This window comes from Temnothorax americanus, unplaced genomic scaffold (genome assembly GCF_048541705.1).
Source record: "Temnothorax americanus isolate GAGA-0224 unplaced genomic scaffold, ASM4854170v1 Scaffold205, whole genome shotgun sequence".
Classification (NCBI taxonomy): Eukaryota; Metazoa; Arthropoda; class Insecta; order Hymenoptera; family Formicidae; genus Temnothorax; species Temnothorax americanus.
In genome coordinates, this window is record NW_027509345.1 from 64,558 (window position 1) to 86,308 (window position 21,751).

The 21,751-nt window shown below is 38.7% G+C and overlaps 1 protein-coding gene and 2 pseudogenes across 2 annotated transcripts in view; 1 reads left to right on the forward strand and 2 right to left on the reverse strand.

Moving 5' to 3' along the window:
• Nucleotides 1-21,751, forward strand: part of LOC143897616 (stromal cell-derived factor 2-like protein 1) — a 35,348-nt gene that overhangs the window by 13,229 nt on the left and 368 nt on the right. Inside the window, exon 5 of the mRNA XM_077406423.1 lies at nt 21,486-21,681. Within this exon, the coding sequence (XP_077262549.1) occupies nt 21,486-21,681 (196 nt within the window). The remainder of the gene's footprint in view (nt 1-21,485; nt 21,682-21,751) is intronic.
• Nucleotides 9-5,623, reverse strand: LOC143897613 (uncharacterized; annotated as a pseudogene). The gene is made up of 3 exons (XR_013256964.1): nt 5,492-5,623; nt 4,064-4,498; nt 9-3,069 (listed from the first exon to the last, which is right to left on the reverse strand). The product of XR_013256964.1 is annotated as an uncharacterized LOC143897613 (transcript).
• LOC143897612 (uncharacterized) lies at nt 7,431-9,340 on the reverse strand (annotated as a pseudogene).

Here is a 21,751-nt window from a genome sequence, read left to right on the forward strand (position 1 = left end):
TTACTTGCAACCAACATATCATCTACATAAAGTAATACGATCACTATTTTGCCTTCTTTCCTCCACGTGAACAGGCATGGCTCATGTAGGTCGTTCTCTAATCCAAGTTTCTTAGCCTCTTCTGAAAATCTCTTATTCCATCTTTTCGGACTTATCTTCAATCCGTATAAAGCTCTATTCAATCTACACACCTTAGTCTTCTTGGTATTTTCATCCAGTTCTACTCCCTCTGGAATTTCCATATATATTTCATCTTTTTCTTCTAGGACTCCATTTAAAAACGCAGTCTTAACATCTAGCTGACTAGCGTATAAGTTATATTTATTTATTATTGCTAATATAGATCTAACCAGTGACAGTTTTGAAACCGGTGCATATGTCTCTTTTAGATCATACACATTTTTGTCTTTACATCCTCTTATCACCAGTCTCGCTTTATATCTGGTTGATCCATCTGCTTCTAATTTCCTCTTAAATACCCATCTTGAATCTATTATATTAGGTCGTCTTCCATCTAATTTCTCTAATGGTCTATCGACAAGTTCCCACACTTGATTAGCATACATAGATTCAAGTTCCTCTTTGACTGCAATTTTCCAATTCTCTCTTTCGTTACTTGATATATAGCTTCTTCATAAGTAACAGGCTCTCTATTTAACGATGCCATAAGGCATTGATGTAATTCATCTTCATTCTCTATATTCCGTTGAATATTTTTCACATTAATATAATTAGCAAAGCTAACATCTTCTATTTTTCTCCGCACATCAGTGTCTCCATTATCTTCTAGTTTTCTTTTAGTTTTACTTCTAGTCATTGGAGCTTCACTTTCTTTTCGTGCGTCCTTCTGCTTCTGTTCGTCTAGTTGTGTTGTTTGTTTTCTCGGTTTACCTCTTTTCCTTTTCTCAGGAATCTCTAGTTTTTGTTCTCCCTTTTTCTCATCCTCTACAAATTCTTTCATCCAATTTTTATCTAAGTCTTTTTCTTCTTCTATTTGACTGTTTTGATATACATTTTTATATGTTATCTTTTCATTAAATCTAATGTGTCGGGACTCTATAAATTTTCTTGTGCTTGGATGCCAGAGTATATATCCAGTGTCAGTATATCCTACCAACACACCTATAATAGCTCTCTTGTCAAATTTTGACGTAGGCTTTGGTACTCTTGCATATCCAATGCATCCAAATCTCTTTATTTGCTCGAAATGACAACTTGTTTCTGATGAGAACTTCTTCAAGGGGATCTCATACTCTATAGTCTTATGTGGAGATCTGTTGTACGCATGCACAGCAGCGTCAACTGCCAACTCCTACATACTCTTTGGTAATCCCGAGTCGAACATATATGTTCTTATTTTCTCTTGCATCGTTCTGTTGAACCTTTCTGCAACTCCATTATGTTCCGGAGTGTACGGTGGTGCATATATGGCTTCTATATTTTCTTTTTTTAACACTTCTTTAAAAGCACCTCCCGTAAATTCCTTGCCTTGATCTGACTTCACATAGCATAGCTTTTCTTCTTTTCCTAGTAGATTTCTGGCGGATATTAGGTATTTCTCTAGAGCCTCTCCCGATTCATCTTTCGTCTTCAAGGAGTAAGCTTTCGCTAATCTAGAATAATCGTCTATAAAGGTTATTATAAACCTCTTTCGTCCTGGATAGATGTAGGTTTTATTGGACCCATGATATCCGTATGTATCACTTGTAGTGGTCTCTGTGCTCTATTTCTGTTTTCTTTAAACGGCAATTTTGCCATCTTTGCCATTATACAGACTTCACACTCTAATATGGAGTTATCAAACTTAACTGTCTCTAATCTCTTTTCTACTTTTTGTAGCTGTCTTAAATAGTTTAACGACGCATGACCTAATCTAACATGCCATAACATCGCCTCATTTATTTTCTCTAATTTCTTTACTTTTTCAATTACTGAGCTTTCACACATTTCTTCTATATTCTCTAATGTTTGTATATCTTCTAACTTAATGACTTGATCGAGTTCAGCATTATTGTGTTCTATATTTTCGTTCACATTTGTGAGCTCTCCTTCATTCTCCCTCCCAATCGCAGAGCCAACATTGTCTCTTTCGTCTAATTCTCCCTCCAAAATTGATAATTCACTGGTCTGAATGTTTGCTTGCGATTGTTCAGGAGACTCACAATGTGGAACAATTTCTGCTCCACATCTATACACAGCACATTCTACACTTTCATTGTCCTCTATATTATTGTTTTTAACCTCAAATTGCATAATCCAATTTGGTTTCTCATAAATTCCTTCAAAAACAATTTTATTTGTTAGTTTATTGTGAACTTTAAACACTTTATCATCTAAATAAATACTGAACCCTGCATCAGCCAGCTTTCTTAAAGATAGTAAATTTTCGGATACTTCCTTCGTTGCAATTACATTTGTTAATTTAATTACTTTCTTTTCTTTCTCATTTGTTAACAACAAAAGATCTCCTTTACCATCTATTGAAATGTCTGCAAGCTCATTCTTATTCGCGCATTTAATAACTCTATTATTACATTTTTCAAAGTTTGACAAAATTATATTCTTATTCACAATGTGATCTGTTGCACCCGAATCTACAATAAAGTTGACTAATTCTTTTGAACTATCTCTATCTTCTATTACTTTAGCCATGCATAATTTACCTTCTTTAGGTTTTCCTTCAATTGCTGTTTGCGATGGTATATTTTTCTTGGCTGGTTGTATTTTGGTTACTTTCCCTTTATTATCTACTCTTTTTGTTCCTCTTTGCGCAAATCTACCCTTTTTCTTTATATTTTTATTAACGGTTTTATTTGTATACCTTTTTCCTCTAAATCTGTTCGTCTGGGCTCCGGCATTAGGACAGCTATCACCCTTGCGTCCTCTAATCTCCTGGCAGTAATAACAGAACCAGGCCTCTGATCCCGCTAGTGGGCAGTCCGCCATGTGACCCAATTTGTTGCATCGGTAGCACTTTACTTCTTTGTGCTCTTCTGCGGTAGCCCTCTGCACTCTAACTTCTGGTTTCTCTAGCTTCTCTCTAACTTCACTCTTAGTCTCTGCCTCTAACTGCATCATGAAAGATTTTATTTCATCTACATTCATTTCTTTAAGATTAGTTTGTCTTCTAATTAAATCTACATATCTCAGTTCCGGCACATTAATTGACACAGCTTGATACAGTGCAGATCTCATTTCTTGTTCTGTGAGAGGTACCGCATCTTCGCATGATTCATATTCTCTAATTATTGAATCAAAGCGTTCGCAAAAATCACTTACTTTTTCGTCTTTTCTCATTTTAATTTGATAGAGTTTAGTTCGTACCGATGTATGAGTAACGTTTACTTCACTCTTTTTATAACCTCTTAATTTCTTCAAAATTTCTTTTGGATCTTTTTCATGTAAAATCCTTTTATGATAATTTTCATCTAAATGATTGATTATTATATCTCTAACTAGACTTTTTCTCTTATAGCGTTTTTCACTGGCAGAACTGGTGCGCACTCAGTGCACATTAAAGCCGTTGTACACTGATTTAGTCTCTAATATTTAAAGTAAAATGCAAATATTTCGACTGATAAAATACTCAGTACATATTTTACTAAATAGTGCAATAAAGAATATTGAGGATTTCATGATTTAACCCAATTATATTAAACATACACTTTACGTTGGTTTGTGTACGACGGCTTTAATGTGCACTGAGTGCGCACCGGCTCTGCCAGTGAAAAACGCTATTAGCAACTTTTAATTCGGAAAGATTTTCTGGACTATCAATGTTTGAATCTATTACATCTAATAACTCGTTATTCATTAATTCGGATTTTAAATAATCCATCCAAAGATCAAAGTTGGATTTTTGCGTCAGCTTATATTCTCTTCTAATATGCAACCTTTGACTGTTTAATTCTACCTCTAAAGTACTCTTAATTGTCTCTAAACTTCTATTTTTCTTGACTGAACAGACTGTTTTATCTAACTTTTTCTTTTTAGGCTCTACTTCTGATTCTTTAACCGTTTGTATACCGTTTTCTACTTTACTTTGCGTATTCTGTTTATTTACCTCTAAACGTCTAATCTTTAGTTTCTCTTTCTCTAAATTTACTTGGGCGACTTCTCCCATATTTTCCATCATGGAGGTTGCTTGGGTCATAACCTTCTCCAACATCTTTAATACCGAGTCCATTTTCTCAACCATCTTTTCTTGTTTCTCGTAAAGTATCTTTGTCCCTATAGGTAGTACAGGACGATTTTCAGCCCATTCTCTATTTACATCTATGTTTTTTATTATTTTTGGTTTGCTGCGTTTCGGGATTGCACCCTTTGCTTCAGTCTCCTTCTTGTTCTCTTTTTCTTCTTCATCTTTACTCATCGTTTTATTGCTACCTCTTTCTTTCTCTACCACTGTGACCACGCTGCTGTCACTATCGTAGTCAACCAGTGAATCTTTGTTTTCTTCCTCATCCATCGGAAGATTTTTCGTCTTATCTTCTTCCATCTAAATCGGGATTCAAATATCAATTGAACATTTGCATTCCTCTTTTGACAAGATAAACCAACATTCATATTGACCGATAATAATTTACAATTTCTATCACTAGATCTCTTTCAGCGATAAAAATTTAATGCTTATGAGGCTATATAGAACGCACTGCAATTCACAATAACCCCAAAGCGAGAAAACCACGCGCCTCTGCAGGGCTATCCGCACGCGCACACCACTGTCCGTTGCGATCTCCAGCACTGCTGAAAAGATCTATGGGAGCTCGGGTTGATCACGCACGCGCACGGGGCCCATACAAATTTACGCGGCCTCCCTGTACAATAATCAAGCTACACCGCACAGCTAGTCATGCTCAATTACCGACCCGATACATGTCGATTTTGAAAATTTATTCCATACATATGCCTGTATATATATATATATATATATATATATATATACGCGTAAATTTGTATGGGCCCCGTGCGCGTGCGTGATCAACCCGAGCTCCCATAGATCTTTTCAGCAGTGCTGGAGATCGCAACGGACAGTGGTGTGCTGTATATATATATATATATATATATGTGTGTTATGGCGTCGCATCGATGCTATGTTTTCCAATCGATCATGCATCAGCTCGTGCCCGGCAACGCGTCCCTCGCGCCAATGACTCACTTTTCACGATCGGACTTGCGCGCGCCAAAAAAAATGACTCTCGCCGTTCACGATCGGACTTGCACAGGCACATCGCTTTTCCCGCCAGCTTGTTACCAAGCGCCATATATCTATCTCTTTCTATCTTACACATCTATCTCTAATTCTCACACATCTATCTCTTTATACATCTATCTCTAATTCTCTTATTGTCACTGTTGCCTCTATTTCTATCTCTCAAGAAGAAGGCAAAAACATCTATCTCCTTCTAACAGCATTTATCGAACGAACGTTCTTATATGCTGAAAATTCTCTCGTTTTGCTCGTCACCAACGAGGAATATTATTTACTTACCCTCTAATCTTCTAGATTCTTCTAAATGCTTTTCGTCTTCTCGATGCCCTTCGCCGGCGTCTCACACACTTCACGTTACACGTTCGACTTTTGATGTTTTCGTGCTTCGTTCTTCACGCAGGGGAATCGTGCCCTGGGCCCATAACCTGTAGGCTATTCGATAATGTCGACTGTATGCGTGGCGAGGTGGACAGGAAAACACAAGTATTTCTATAATGCTCTATAATATATTTGCTCTCTTTGTACAACACGTCTGGATGCTACGACACCACGAGCACTTCTGTTGTCACACACCGACCGCACGTAAGCGTGGCGCCCCGAGGCTCGCGCCACTCGGGAGCTGCCCTCTAGAAAGGCGGGAGCACGTCGCTTGTTCAAAGCCCAGCTTCTCATAATAACGTTTCTTATTGTATAATGTTGCAAGGAGCTTGTCCTGCCGCTTGCCGGGTGGTTTATCGCGCGTCGGACAGAACGGTAGGTCAGTGTGCGCGTCGTGAAAATGTTGCGGATACTCCAAGTCGACTTCGAGTATGTAGCCTATCGAGGAATCCAACGCGACATCCAGAACATTAAAATCGGTTACGTTGTCGACCCATTTAAAATCTGCGTATGGCAATGGTTGCCCAGCCGTATAAGTTATTTACATCAAAATACATGAGGTACGACGACGGTTTCGATGGATCGTACGATTGCATGTACTTGTTGTTGGCCAGTGCGTATATGTTTGAACATTGACTCAAACCGCCGCGTATACCGCGTTCGATAAACATGACCATGTCAATGTCGGTGAGCAATTCGAAATTGATGTGTGTATGCTTCAACATAGCATCCCACGTAAAACCCGGTAGAGTATAATAATACGCCGGATCGAGTCCATAACTCGCGACGCAACTATCGCGAAAATTTTCAAAGATGTCGGCCAACAGCAAGACATCGGTCTTGAGATATAAATCGCTGTAATCACCGAGCGTTCGAATGGAGAACCGCTGCCAGACGTCGACGGCGTGCGCGTAATCGCTCTCGGATACGGTGTCACCTGTCAATGAACTGTAAAATGAGTCGCGCGGTGGTAAACACAAGTCCTCCAATTTTTCGACGCAGTCAATGTATTCATATGGAAATACGCCTTTTCGTGTCAGCAAATCAAAATTTTCTGCGGATAATTCACAAAATTCGCGTTGCAATATTCGCAGTTTATCCTTGCTGAGATAAGATGCCAATTTGTCGAGACTAGAGGTGAGAAACTTGTACGAATCGATAAATCGCAATTTGACGCACGTTTTCTTATCTATATCTTCGGTGCTTTGAACGTTTTTTGTAAACAAAATATATTTTTCTTTTGTGATCGGGAGTAAATCTACATGTCCTTCGTACGCTGTTGCTATTTCAGTTATAATAAAATGTGCGTCATAGCCCGATAAATTATGAAACACTACGGGAATGCAATGCGAATCTTTATAATTTAAGTTACAATTCGAATGCGCGGGACCTCTGTATCGACCGGTCAGGTGACAATGGTCGCGTACTCGCACGTCGTCTGGCTCGAACGGTTCTTCGCACACGTGACAGTGCGTTGCGCTGTTAAACTTTTCCCACTCGTCTCGCGTGAAATCTGCCATGGGTATATTAGTGGACAAAATGGTCTTTACGTCGTGAGCTAAACGTTTTAGCTCCTCGGCGAACCACGCGACGCAATCCTTATCGCGACAAAACCGATACATAGATAACGACTCGTCGTACGAGCAACGCACGTAGTACCCTATGCTAAACACGCGATGATGTTGATATGTGTACCTGGACGTTTCCGGATCCGCTTCCATCTTCTCCAGAGTACATTCCAGGTCGGCGTATACGACAAACGGAACTCGTTCCTTCCTGTTGTGATTTTTAAATGCCAACCACTTGTCGTTATCGCTCGGTAACTTGATCGCGCAGTCGTTCATCTCCCGACAGTCGACGGTGTGGGCAACCAATTTCTCGTTGGAGCTGAAGTATTGCAAACATCTGTAAAAATAAACGCATATATTATAAATTTGTATACACAAAATATTTTATATATTATTAAAAGAACTATAGGTACATACCGATCGCAAAAGTATTTCCTGTGCTCTTTTTTACTGATTTGCGAACTCACGAGACGGGATAGGTTCTTGATCCATGCAAAATGTCCCACGTTGTCGTCATGCACGTACAAGAGATTTACATGTCTGTCCATCTTACGATCAGTAACCCGTATTGGCAAGATAGCAAGTTTTTTGTTTTTTTTCTCGATGCTGTACACGTTGATGGAGATGTTGTTGTGATTTTCAAACCGTTTAATTTGATTCAACGTTATTGGAAACTCAATGTCCGTAAGATGTAGCACCGACGTGTAATGAGGGTACGACGATTCCCGTTCTGCATGTCTCTTGGCTGGATACAGAGCAGCCATCTCTGACCATGCGAAACATGCATTGTCTCTTGATTGCACGTTTATCACCGCATTCTTTATTTTAATTTCTTGCGGTATTTCCACAAAACACCCCGCGTGCAATGGATTATATTTGTTCACGTTTAACATTAAATTGAGTAGACGCGACAACGCATATCCGCTATCACGTTCCTGGAATTCCTCCAGCTTTGCTAAAGTAGGCTCGATGACGTGTCTCTTGTACCACTCATGCAGATCGGACTCGCGAAAGAGTTCATAGTTTCTCGTTGCGATACTTTTATTCGCGCGTTTGTCACCCGCAACAAATTCACCATTAAACACTGTGTTAATTTTTACATTGTCATATCGCTGCATGACGTCCGCACATGACTGAGTACAATTTCTCTCGCATTTATAAGAAATTGACGAGGGTCGATGTGTTTGGAATTTATCACCGCACCAGTCAATATACGGCTTTCAAAAGCTGGATCTATCTCACGCCATTTGAGTCCTGTCTCACTCGCACTGTATCCCGCACCCACATGTACGAAACGTTGACGTACCCAGTCTTTCAAACCTTCGAGTCTTGCGATACATGCGACCAATGACTGTTTGAGACCGATCGATGACTGATCGATTGATACTCGTGGCCGCTTAATTCGGCTTTGTTCTTCCAATGATTCGATAAACTCGTCACATCGTTGCTCCCACGCGGCAAAGTCTTCCCTCGAATTTAACAGGGTGGATTGCTCCAACAACTCTTGCTCCATGTTATTGCACGATTCTCTTGCTAACGCCATTTGTTGCACTCGCGACTTCCAGTTCTCTACTATTGAGCGTATTCTCTAGATTCGTCATTTTATATTCTACTAATGATGCATCGTTTGCTTATCGTATCTAATTTCATCTCAGCAGCCGTACATCGGCGCTATTTGCAAAATTTGCAGTTTTGCACGTGTTCGATGAAATCATCGCGAGACATGTCGCGACATGTTCTTCAAAACAATAACGCTCCATTGAATTATGCAAAATTGCAAATTTTGCAGTTTTGCACGTGTTCGATGAAATCATCGCGAGACACGTCGCGACATGTTCTTAAAAACAATAACGCTCCATTGGCTTATCCGAAATTGCAATATTTGCAGTTTTGCATGTGTTCGATGAAATCATCGTAAGACACGTATGCTCTTGAAAAAAAATCATATTTGATGCCCGATGAGGTGATCTCATCACGAATGTTCTTGACAAAGATATCACAAAATGTGATATGTCAAAATGTTCACGGCGTAAGTGAAAAATTCAAACAGTTTGTAACAACTTTACGTCAAAATTGTATCACCGATAAATGTAACGCAGTTACAATCTTGCGTAAAATTTATGATAAAAATTCGATTATTGATTGCGAATTATTAGCCTACGCTTTGGATACTATTGTGTATAATGCGCTACATGATAAATAAATGTATATAATATGGTTAAAAATAATTTCCTTTTTATTTACCGTTCCCTTTTGTTAAGCTGTCTTCGTTTATTGTTTACTTAAATGTATAATTATAAATTAAATATTAAGATCTGAACGATTAAATATTGTTGGCGACGAAAAGATACTCAATCGTGAGCGAGAACGCGCGAACGGGAGAGAGAGAGACCGCGCGAACGAGAAAACGCGCGCGACCGGGGGACGGGGGAAACATCTACGATGGAGAGACAACGCGAGCGGGAGCGTGTGACGTCACGCGGACTCCGCGGCGCGGCGAAACGCTGACCCCCTCGCCACGCTCCGCGGCGAAAACGCGGTCGCCCCGCGGCGCCGGAAAACGCGGACCCTTCGCTCCGCGGCGTCGAAAAACGCGGACCCCCTCGCCCCGCGGCGCCGGAAAACACGGCGCCCGAAAAACGCGGTTCCCCCTCACCCTTTCCCCGCGGCGCCCAAAAACGCGGTTCCCCCTCCCCCTCTCCCCGCGGCGCCCAAGAACGCGGTTCCCCCCTCCCCCTACCCGCGGCGCCAAGAACGCGGTTTCCCCCTTCCCTTACCCCGCGGTGCATGAAAAAACGCGGTTTCCCCCTCCCCCTACCCGCGGCGCATGAAAAAACGCGGTTCCCCCTCGCTCGCGTTTCCCCCCCCCCCACCCTCACCCCCCCCTCAGATCCCAGAAGTGGAACCGGCCTACCTTACCTACTACCGTTCGCTCCACATTTTTCAGCCTTCTAACACGATTTTTCTCGCCATTAAACAAATAATTATTTTTAAAGTTTTAATTGTTAACAACTCTGTAATTAAATTTATAGTTTGACCACGCATACATTTCGACTATTTGTTAATCGGTTTTTTGAGCTTTCAACTTGACGTGGCTTCTTAATAACTCCATGTAATTTGTATACTATAGTTATTAATATTAAGAAAGTAAAAACGACCACTATGATTTAAATCAATAGAGAGGATAAATTCCATAATAAAAATGCTATAATTATTAATTAATGTTAATCTTATGATGACTTTCTTTTAATTTATTTCATCTCTCGACGGATTTGTTATGTATAATAACGGGTTTATTATGATGTATTACAGTTAATTAGAGGGATTTATTTGATTAATTGAAAAAGTGTCTGTAAAGCACGAAACGTCTCAGTGATTTTGACGGAATATTGAACTGCATTATTTAGAATCCTGTTGTTTGGTTATTGGCTCTTATTGGATCTGTCCTTGTTTTATCTAAGACATACGAGCTTTATCTACTTATATATTTTTTAATTTATACATATAATTATTGCAATGTTAAAAAAAACAAATTTTTTACATTATCTCATGACGGAAGAGACCACCACGTTCTCGCGGTTTTCGTTGAGCAACAATATGTACGTAATCTATTCGTAAAAATGAAATACACAAAACTGTTATTGAAAAAATTTGTCCTTTAATTTTACTATATGTATTTTACAAGACATAATAACTTGTGCCAATGTCAAATAATTAATGAAATAAAATTGCTTAAAGTTTCCATGTGCGTAATTTATCGAGCCGGTAGAAGCCATTTTTTAATGCATGGTAAACGTGGACGAGCGAGTAAGACGATCGGGTAGAATGCTGAAGGTCTCAAAAGTTCGAGTCCTGGTCTTTTTGTAACTTTTTTTGCATTTTTATTTTTTCAGGCAAATGAGTTGTTATATGATACATATAAACTAGAAAAATTATTTGACAATCATTAAAATTATTCGCATATTTTCTAACAACTTTAGGAAAGTTAACGATTTGCTTATAAAAAAATAAGAAATTATTTTCAAATTACAAAATAAGTTGTTATACATTATACATTGTTAATATATACATTGTTAATATATACATTGTTAATATATACATTGTTAATATATAATAATAAAGAAAACATTTTGTAATTTAAAAATAATTTCTTATTTTTTTATAAGCAAATCGTTAAGTTTCCTAAAGTTGTTAGAAAATATGCGAATAATTTTAATGATTGTCAAATAATTTTCCTAGTTTATATGTATATATATATGTATATACCTATATATAGGTCCGGAAGTATGTTCCGGGACTTTTATTTTTGATATCGGTATATTCCGGGATATTTGGTAGTTTTTTAGGACTGTCCTGGAAAAAATTGATGTCCTACGGCAATATTTTCGGGACAGTTTTTTAAATATGATTACATATATATGCATTATATTCCTGTACATTTCAAAAAACGTAAACAGTCCCGGAACATACCTCTGGACCTACATATATATATATATATATATATATATATATATAATATTAATAAATATCATATAAGTAATTAATAAGTACGACAAGACCTATAGGAGCGCGCGCGCGACCGCGAGCGTCGAGAAAGAAATCCTAGCACGATTCTCGCCGGCTCGCGGCTGACCGAGCGTCGAGCATCTGACATCACTGCATTCACTGCTGAAATCTGACATCGCTGCAAAATTAGTCTAGCACGTTTCTCGCTCCGCGCTCCTCTCGCGTCTTAGCTCTGCTCGGCGCTCGGCTCTGTTTGGCTCTGTTCGGCTCTGCTCAGTTCTCGTTGTCGTTTGCCAGCCATTGCCAGCTTGCCTTCCGTTTTTAGAGTCCACGGGTCCACGCAATAGAAGAAACCGCAATAGAAGAAATGAATAAGAAAAGTCGTGAAAAGGGGCGAGAAGATCTGAGAAGGAGTCTAGATAGAAAGAAAGAGGAAGATAGAAAAAGAGAGAGGAAGAAGCAAGAAGAGGAAGAAGCGGATAAAAAGAAAAAGTTAGAATATTATTATTCTTTATTTTTAGATTAGATTGTTATAATTTCCATTCTTAAAAAAGCCGTGTTAAATCGAATAGAATCGTTGCGACGTTGCCTCTTTTCCGCAATGTCGATTCTCTCATTGTGCTGACTTCGTACTGCGAGATTATTGTCAGCACAAGGATATCATATAAGGGTGCAGTCCAATAACTTAATGCTACAAATCCTTCGAAACGTTCTTCTTCATCACCTTTTAATTCCAAAAAAAGGAGAAGAACATTTCGAAGAATTTGTAGCGCCTAAATCGTATTTTGGTAGCTCAAACGTCAGGTTATCGTAATTGCGTAATTGTTTTGTACATTGTAAAAAATTATAGTAGATATCTAAGTAGCACGCGCGTTTGTGATGTTTAGTTGTAGCATAGGTAAGGGAACCAGACTATGCGCAAATTCGTAATTCGCGATTTGTATATTCGTGAATAGTGTGGAGGGAAAATTCGTTGAAAATTCATCGAATAATCGACGAATTTTCCCTCCACACTAATCACGAATATACGATTCACGAATCGCGAATTACGAATTCGCGCATAGTCTGATATTCCACCCTTACAAATAGCGTGCATTAGTTAGACAACAAAACGGTTCGTGATTTTATTTATTACTGATTTACTTATGAATTAAGGGACTGATGGAGAAAAAAAAAGAAGAGGAACGAAAACAGAGGGAGATGGAAAAATAAAATTTAAAAAGTCAGGAGGAAAACATCATCGTCATCTACGGTCATATGACCGTAGATGACGATGACATGAACGTAGATGACGATGAGGATGACGAGGATAAAGAAAATAAGGAAGAAAGGCAAAAAAAAGCAAAGAAAAGAGGAGGAAGAAGCATAAAAGAAAGAAATAGGTACGTTATATTTGTTAATTTAATTATAAAGTTCTCTAAAATCATTTCTATTTAATTGTGCATTTATTTATTGCTTTGATTTTGCATTTTCTGTGTAGGTATTGTGGTCCATATAGAGGAAGAGGAAGAACATGGAGAAGAGGAGGCTGGAGAGAAGGAGGCTGGAGAAAAAGAGACTGGAATAGAGGAGGCTGGAGAGAAAGAGACTGGAATAGAGGAGGCTGGAGAAGAGGAAACTGGAGAGGGGGATGGAGTGGACACGGTCGCGGGAATACGAGGCCTGAAACGACATCGACAGGCCCCGTTTTTTTTTTAATATTACCAAAGATAAAAACAAAGATTGTAAAAAATAAAATAAATATATTATATTGAAAACATACTTTAATAATAATAATTACATTGTCCGACAAAACCTTCTGAATCCGTATTGTCAGCCTTGGCTATCACGTCACGATTTTGAGAAAAATGGCGTCAGAGGACAAAAACGATGTTTTTGACTTTTTTTAGGACTTTATAGCACCGGTAGCATTTTTTTTTAAATTTAATTTATGCCACATAAAAATGCCAACTTTTAGCTTTAAGGGGTTACATATGAGACATCAAGAGACACGGTAGTGTCTCGCGCCAAGTACACGCGGAGCGAGACCGACCGTGACTCTTTTACGCGACGCGACGGGTTGCGAGTACCCGAGATATTGAGATCTCGATAACGAGTGAACGGATCAAGTTCTAAGTAGGCTTGATCGATAGCTTGGGGTCCAATTAGGGGGGGGTTTCTCTCATAATATTCCGCTACGTGCCTTACGAGCGGAGATATTGCGACGCAAAGTCCAAATGTGAAAATTTATTTTTAAGATACTCCTCCTAACGCTCTCATTCAATATTATTATGATTATCAGAGAAACGTCCTTTTCACTTTTTCGACGCTGGCGGCGCAGGTATCGCCAGTTTCGATATCGCGCGCGTATTTCAAAATTAGGTCGATAAACTTATCGGTCAGGAGGAAGATTTCTATTTAAGTAAAAATTAGGTATATATATAATAAATATTGAGTCAACGGAAAAGTAGGTTCTCTATGCTTGGCAGAAAGTGCCGCTAGGGAATTTTTAAGTCGATTCTTATGAATCAAGCTTGAATTTGATGTCTATGTATCCCAGGTTGCCGATGACGAGGTCCAGATAGTGCGCTTTATAGTTTTCGGTGTCCAGGTGTAATAATACGTTGAATTCGATGTCTACGTGTCCCAGGTTGCCGATGACGAGGTCCACATAGTGCGCTCCGTAGTTTTCGGTGTCTACGTGTATTAATACCTTGAATTCGATGTCCACGTGTCCCAGGTTGCCGATGACGAGGTCCACACAGTGCGCTTCGTAGTTTTCGGTGTCCAGGTGTAATAATACGTTGAATGCGATGTCTACGTGTCCCAGGTTGCCGATGACGAGGTCCACATAGTGCGCTCCGTAGTTTTTGGTGTCTACGTGTATTAATATCTTGAATTCAATGTCCACGTGTCCCAGGTTGCCGATGACGGGATCCAGATAATGCGCTTCATAGTTTTCGGTGTCCAGGTGTAATCGTACGTTGAATGCGATGTCTAGGTGTCCCAGGTTGCCGATGACGAGGTCCACATAGTGCGCTCTGTAGTTTTCGGTGTCTACGTGTATTAATACCTTGAATTCGATGTCCACGTGTCCCAGGTTGCCGATGACGAGGTCCACACAGTGCGCTTCGTAGTTTTCGGTGTCCAGGTGTAATAATACGTTGAATGCGATGTCTACGTGTCCCAGGTTGCCGATGTCGAGGTCCACATAGTGCGCTCCGTAGTTTTCGGTGTCTACGTGTATTAATACCTTGAATTCGATGTCCACGTGTCCCAGGTTGCCGATGACGAGGTCCACACAGTGCGCTTCGTAGTTTTCGGTGTCCAGGTGTAATAATACGTTGAATGCGATGTCTACGTGTCCCAGGTTGCCGATGACGAGGTCCACATAGTGCGCTCCGTAGTTTTTGGTGTCTACGTGTATTAATATCTTGAATTCGATGTCCACGTGTCCCAGGTTGCCGATGACGGGATCCAGATAATGCGCTTCATAGTTTTCGGTGTCCAGGTGTAATCGTACGTTGAATGCGATGTCTAGGTGTCCCAGGTTGCCGATGACGAGGTCCACATAGTGCGCTCTGTAGTTTTTGGTGTCTACGTGTATTAATATCTTGAATTCGATGTCCACGAGTCCCAGGTTGCCGATGACGGGATCCAGATAATGCGCTTCATAGTTTTCGGTGTCCAGGTGTAATCGTACGTTGAATTCGATGTCTAGGTATCCCAGGTTGCCGATGACAAGGTCCACATAGTGCGCTCCGTAGTTTTCGGTGTCCACGTGTCCCAGGTTGCCGATGACGAGGTCCAGATATCGCGCTCCGTAGTTTTCGGTGTCTAGGTGTAATAATACCTCGAATTTGATGTTCACGTGTCCCAGGTTGCCGATGACGAGATCCAGATAGTGCGCTTCATAGTTTTCGGTGTCCAGGTGTAATTGTACGTTGAATTCGATGTCTAGGTGTCCCAGGTTGCCGATGACAAGATCCACATAGTGCGCTCCGTAGTTTTCGGTGTCTACGTGTATTAATATTTTGAATTCGATGTCCACGTATCCCAGGTTGCCGATGACGGGATCCAGATAGTGCGCTTCATAGTTTCCGGTGTCCAGGTGTAATCGTACGTTGAATTTGATGTCTACGTGTCCCAGGTTGCCGATGACGAGGTCCACATAGTGCGCTTCGTAGTTTTCGGTGTCCAGGTGTAATAATATGTTGAATTCAATGTTTAGGTGTCCCAGGTTGCCGATGACAAGGTCCACATATTGCGCTCCGTAGTTTTCGGTGTCTACGTGTATTAATACCTTGAAATTGATGTCTAGGTGTCCCAGGTTGCTGATGACGAGGTCCACATAATGCGTTTCATAGTTTTTGGTGTCTAGGTGTATTAATAACTTTAAATCTGAATGGGTGCGTTCAGCCGATACTCCGCTAGCCTAGCAATCGTGAGCAGTTGCTCGTTTTTGCTCGTTTCTTCTCTTTTTAATCCAGTAAGTCAAAAAAGAGGAAACGAGCGAAAACGAGCGACTGCTCACGATTGCTAGGCTAGCAAAGTATCGGCTGAACGCACCCAATGTAGGACACGTAGATATCGAATTCGAGGTATTAATACATGTAGACACCGAAAACTACGAAGCGCACTATGTGGACCTCGTCATCGGCAACTTGGAACACGTGGCCATCAAATTCAAGGTATTAATACACCTGGACACCGAAAACTATAGAGCGCGCTATGTGGACTTCGTCATCGGCAACCTGGGACACCTAAACATTGAATTCAAGCTTGATTCATAAAAATCAAATTAAAATTTTCTTAGCGGCAGAATTAAAATTATGTCATGACATAATAAAAATCGCTGAATTAAAATTATGTCTAGACATAATAAAAATTGGACAAAAATTATGTTTAGACATAATAAAAATTGGATGAATTAAAATTATGTCTGACGTAAAAATAATTATCAAAAATATCGATACCTGAAGATATCGGTACATATACAGTTGCGAACAACATTCAGTAAGACACGCAAATAAAAATAAATAAAGAATTTTACAGTTAACGACTTATTAACATTAATCATGCTTTATTGCGATTATGTTTTATGTTGAAATTGAAAAATATATACAAGGTGTACAACTAAAAGGGTTACAGATTATTATTTTTAAAAAACTGAGCAAAATATTAAATTGTTGTTTTCTTTAGAAATAATAGTCCGTAACACTTTTAGCTTCATACCTTGTATTATATACGATTTATGAAATTATAAGATATATTGTTTATAAGATTAAGTTGCGTAACACTACAAAAAGGCGTGATATCCGTACAAAATTACCTTTTTAAAAAAAAGGTAAAATGAGCGCCAAGTACACGCATAATAGTGTATATGTATTATGTTGTTACCCTGTTATGTTGTTACCTCGAAAAAAACAAAGTGGTAGTATTATACCTCCAAATAGCTTTATCCTGTACATACTGTTTATACAATGCGTAATATACTACAAAAAGGCGTGATATCCGCACAAAATTACCTTTTTTAAAAAAAGGTAAAAAAAGGCGCCAAGTACACGTATAGTAGTGTATATGTTGTTACCTAAAAAAAAAAAAAAAGTAGTAGTATTATACCTCGAAAAAACCTAAGTAACAAGTGGTAGATCTTTATATCTCGAAAAATCTCGAAAAAATTTAAGCAGTAGTATCTTTATTTCCGAAAAATTATAACCCAAGTGATACACGTCACAAAATTATGTTACCTTATCAAAAAGAAGAGTCGCGCTTCAAGTGATCTATTACAATTACAAAAAAGAAATGATATCTCTTTAAGTTAGAGCGCCAATTACAGAGAGAACATGTATATTGCCTCAAAAAATAATTGTTGCACTACATTGAAAAATCTTTACATTGTGTCAATTAGAAAAGAATGTATAATAACAATTTTATAAGATTAAAAAATTTTATTTAAATTTAACAAGGGAATACAAGATATTTAAATACAAAGTTATTTACATGTGTATTTTTTAATGGCCACAAAGAATTACAGAAGTAACAGTACAAAATAAAAATATTTTATTAAAATACATAAATTTTTCTTATAAAAAAACTTGGCGCTGCTAGACCTCGAAATTTTAAATAAATAAATAAACTTATTGTATACTTAATTATAAGCCGCATTATCCGCCGTCCGCGTAGTCACGCACACCCATATCACTCACTCCCACATCCACGCTGATAATCATTTAATATTACTCCCATTGTATTCTTCTCTGAATTATTTTTATTTATTGTTGTTTTTATTTATTTAAAAGGTCTAGCAGCGCCAAGTTTTTTTACAAGAAAAATTTATGTATTTTAATAAAATATTTTTATTTTGTACTGTTACTTCTGTAATTCTTTGTGGCCATTAAAAAATACACATGTAAATAACTTTGTATTTAAATATCTTGTATTCCCTTGTTAAATTTAAATAAAATTTTTTAATCTTATAAAATTGTTATTATACATTCTTTTCTAATTGACACAATGTAAAGATTTTTCAATGTAGTGCAACAATTATTTTTTGAGGCAATATACATGTTCTCTCTGTAATTGGCGCTCTAACTTAAAGAGATATCATTTCTTTTTTGTAATTGTAATAGATCACTTGAAGCGCGACTCTTCTTTTTGATAAGGTAACATAATTTTGTGACGTGTATCACTTGGGTTATAATTTTTCGGAAATAAAGATACTACTGCTTAAATTTTTTCGAGATTTTTCGAGATATAAAGATCTACCACTTGTTACTTAGGTTTTTTCGAGGTATAATACTACCACTTTTTTTTTTTTTAGGTAACAACATATACACTACTATACGTGTACTTGGCGCCTTTTTTTACCTTTTTTTAAAAAAGGTAATTTTGTGCGGATATCACGCCTTTTTGTAGTATATTACGCATTGTATAAACAGTATGTACAGGATAAAGCTATTTGGAGGTATAATACTACCACTTTGTTTTTTTCGAGGTAACAACATAACAGGGTAACAACATAATACATATACACTATTATGCGTGTACTTGGCGCTCATTTTACCTTTTTTTTAAAAAGGTAATTTTGTACGGATATCACGCCTTTTTGTAGTGTTACGCAACTTAATCTTATAAACAATATATCTTATAATTTCATAAACCGTATATAATACAAGGTATGAAGCTAAAAGTGTTACGGACTATTATTTCTAAAGAAAACAACAATTTAATATTTTGCTCAGTTTTTTAAAAATAATAATCTGTAACCCTTTTAGTTGTACACCTTGTATATATTTTTCAATTTCAACATAAAACATAATCGCAATAAAGCATGATTAATGTTAATAAGTCGTTAACTGTAAAATTCTTTATTTATTTTTATTTGCGTGTCTTACTGAATGTTGTTCGCAACTGTATATGTACCGATATCTTCAGGTATCGATATTTTTGATAATTATTTTTACGTCAGACATAATTTTAATTCATCCAATTTTTATTATGTCTAAACATAATTTTTGTCCAATTTTTATTATGTCTAGACATAATTTTAATTCAGCGATTTTTATTATGTCATGACATAATTTTAATTCTGCCGCTAAGAAAATTTTAAGTCGATTTTTATGAATCAAGCTTGAATTCAATGTTTAGGTGTCCCAGGTTGCCGATGACGAGGTCCACATAGCGCGCTCTATAGTTTTCGGTGTCCAGGTGTATTAATACCTTGAATTTGATGGCCACGTGTTCCAAGTTGCCGATGACGAGGTCCACATAGTGCGCTTCGTAGTTTTCGGTGTCTACATGTATTAATACCTCGAATTCGATATCTACGTGTCCTACATTGGGTGCGTTCAGCCGATACTTTGCTAGCCTAGCAATCGTGAGCAGTCGCTCGTTTTCGCTCGTTTCCTCTTTTTTGACTTACTGGATTAAAAAGAGAAGAAACGAGCAAAAACGAGCAACTGCTCACGATTGCTAGGCTAGCGGAGTATCGGCTGAACGCACCCATTCAGATTTAAAGTTATTAATACACCTAGACACCAAAAACTATGAAGCGCATTATGTGGACCTTGTCATCAGCAACCTGGGACACCTAGACATCAATTTCAAGGTATTAATACACGTAGACACCGAAAACTACGGAGCGCAATATGTGGACCTTGTCATCGGCAACCTGGGACACCTAAACATTGAATTCAACATATTATTACACCTGGACACCGAAAACTACGAAGCGCACTATGTGGACCTCGTCATCGGCAACCTGGGACACGTAGACATCAAATTCAACGTACGATTACACCTGGACACCGGAAACTATGAAGCGCACTATCTGGATCCCGTCATCGGCAACCTGGGATACGTGGACATCGAATTCAAAATATTAATACACGTAGACACCGAAAACTACGGAGCGCACTATGTGGATCTTGTCATCGGCAACCTGGGACACCTAGACATCGAATTCAACGTACAATTACACCTGGACACCGAAAACTATGAAGCGCACTATCTGGATCTCGTCATCGGCAACCTGGGACACGTGAACATCAAATTCGAGGTATTATTACACCTAGACACCGAAAACTACGGAGCGCGATATCTGGACCTCGTCATCGGCAACCTGGGACACGTGGACACCGAAAACTACGGAGCGCACTATGTGGACCTTGTCATCGGCAACCTGGGATACCTAGACATCGAATTCAACGTACGATTACACCTGGACACCGAAAACTATGAAGCGCATTATCTGGATCCCGTCATCGGCAACCTGGGACTCGTGGACATCGAATTCAAGATATTAATACACGTAGACACCAAAAACTACAGAGCGCACTATGTGGACCTCGTCATCGGCAACCTGGGACACCTAGACATCGCATTCAACGTACGATTACACCTGGACACCGAAAACTATGAAGCGCATTATCTGGATCCCGTCATCGGCAACCTGGGACACGTGGACATCGAATTCAAGATATTAATACACGTAGACACCAAAAACTACGGAGCGCACTATGTGGACCTCGTCATCGGCAACCTGGGACACGTAGACATCGCATTCAACGTATTATTACACCTGGACACCGAAAACTACGAAGCGCACTGTGTGGACCTCGTCATCGGCAACCTGGGACACGTGGACATCGAATTCAAGGTATTAATACACGTAGACACCGAAAACTACGGAGCGCACTATGTGGACCTCGACATCGGTATGAGTAGACCGCAAGGAAAAAAGGTGAAATTCGGGAATTTTTATCTTGGAAACTATTAATTCGATTTGATTCGGGTATTTTTTATTTAAAAGTATCTACATTGAGACACGTTCACAAATTTTTTTAAGGGAATTCATTTCCTCGGAGCGCTGTTCTCGTGGCCGGCGTAAAATGTGACACGGTTCACGGTTCTTTTTTCAAGCCTCGTAATACTTTTGCTTTACACAAACTGCATTCAAGGTACTTTTTGCATTTATTTCATAGAAACGAGATTAAATGTAAATTTAGTTGGTTATGTTACTCTTCCAACATCGTATTTGTATCTGTTGCATTCTGGTATCCTATTGCCGATCTGTTCCCTGGTATTTTTATTAGTTAATCATGATCATATTGTAATTAACGCCACGAGAGTTTTCAGTCTCGTATAAATGTTTCGATGCGTAATTGATATATCTCAATAAGTTTTTTTTTTTTAGCTGAACTTGCATGGTTCGCCTTTCTTTTTTTTTTCGTATTGGAGCGAGAAAGAGGAAAGATGAATCGTGCAAGTTCAGCTAAAAAAAACGGGCCATTTGTTAAATGTATCTTAATTTTATCTTATACCTTATATCCATTTTGCAGCCAAAGGGACCAACTATGTGACCTGCGGCTCCGTATTGAAGTTAATGAACGTGGACTATAACGTGAGGCTGCACTCCCACGAAGTAAAGTACGGCAGTGGTAGCGGACAGCAATCGGTAACAGGTACCAATGTCAAAGAAGACGGTAATTCCTACTGGATCGTTAAAGCGGAATCGGGAAAGCAGTGCATCCGGGGGTGAGTTGCAACTTTTATTCGCAAGATGATTTTTATCCTATACACACAGGTGAATTGTGACGATCTCTTT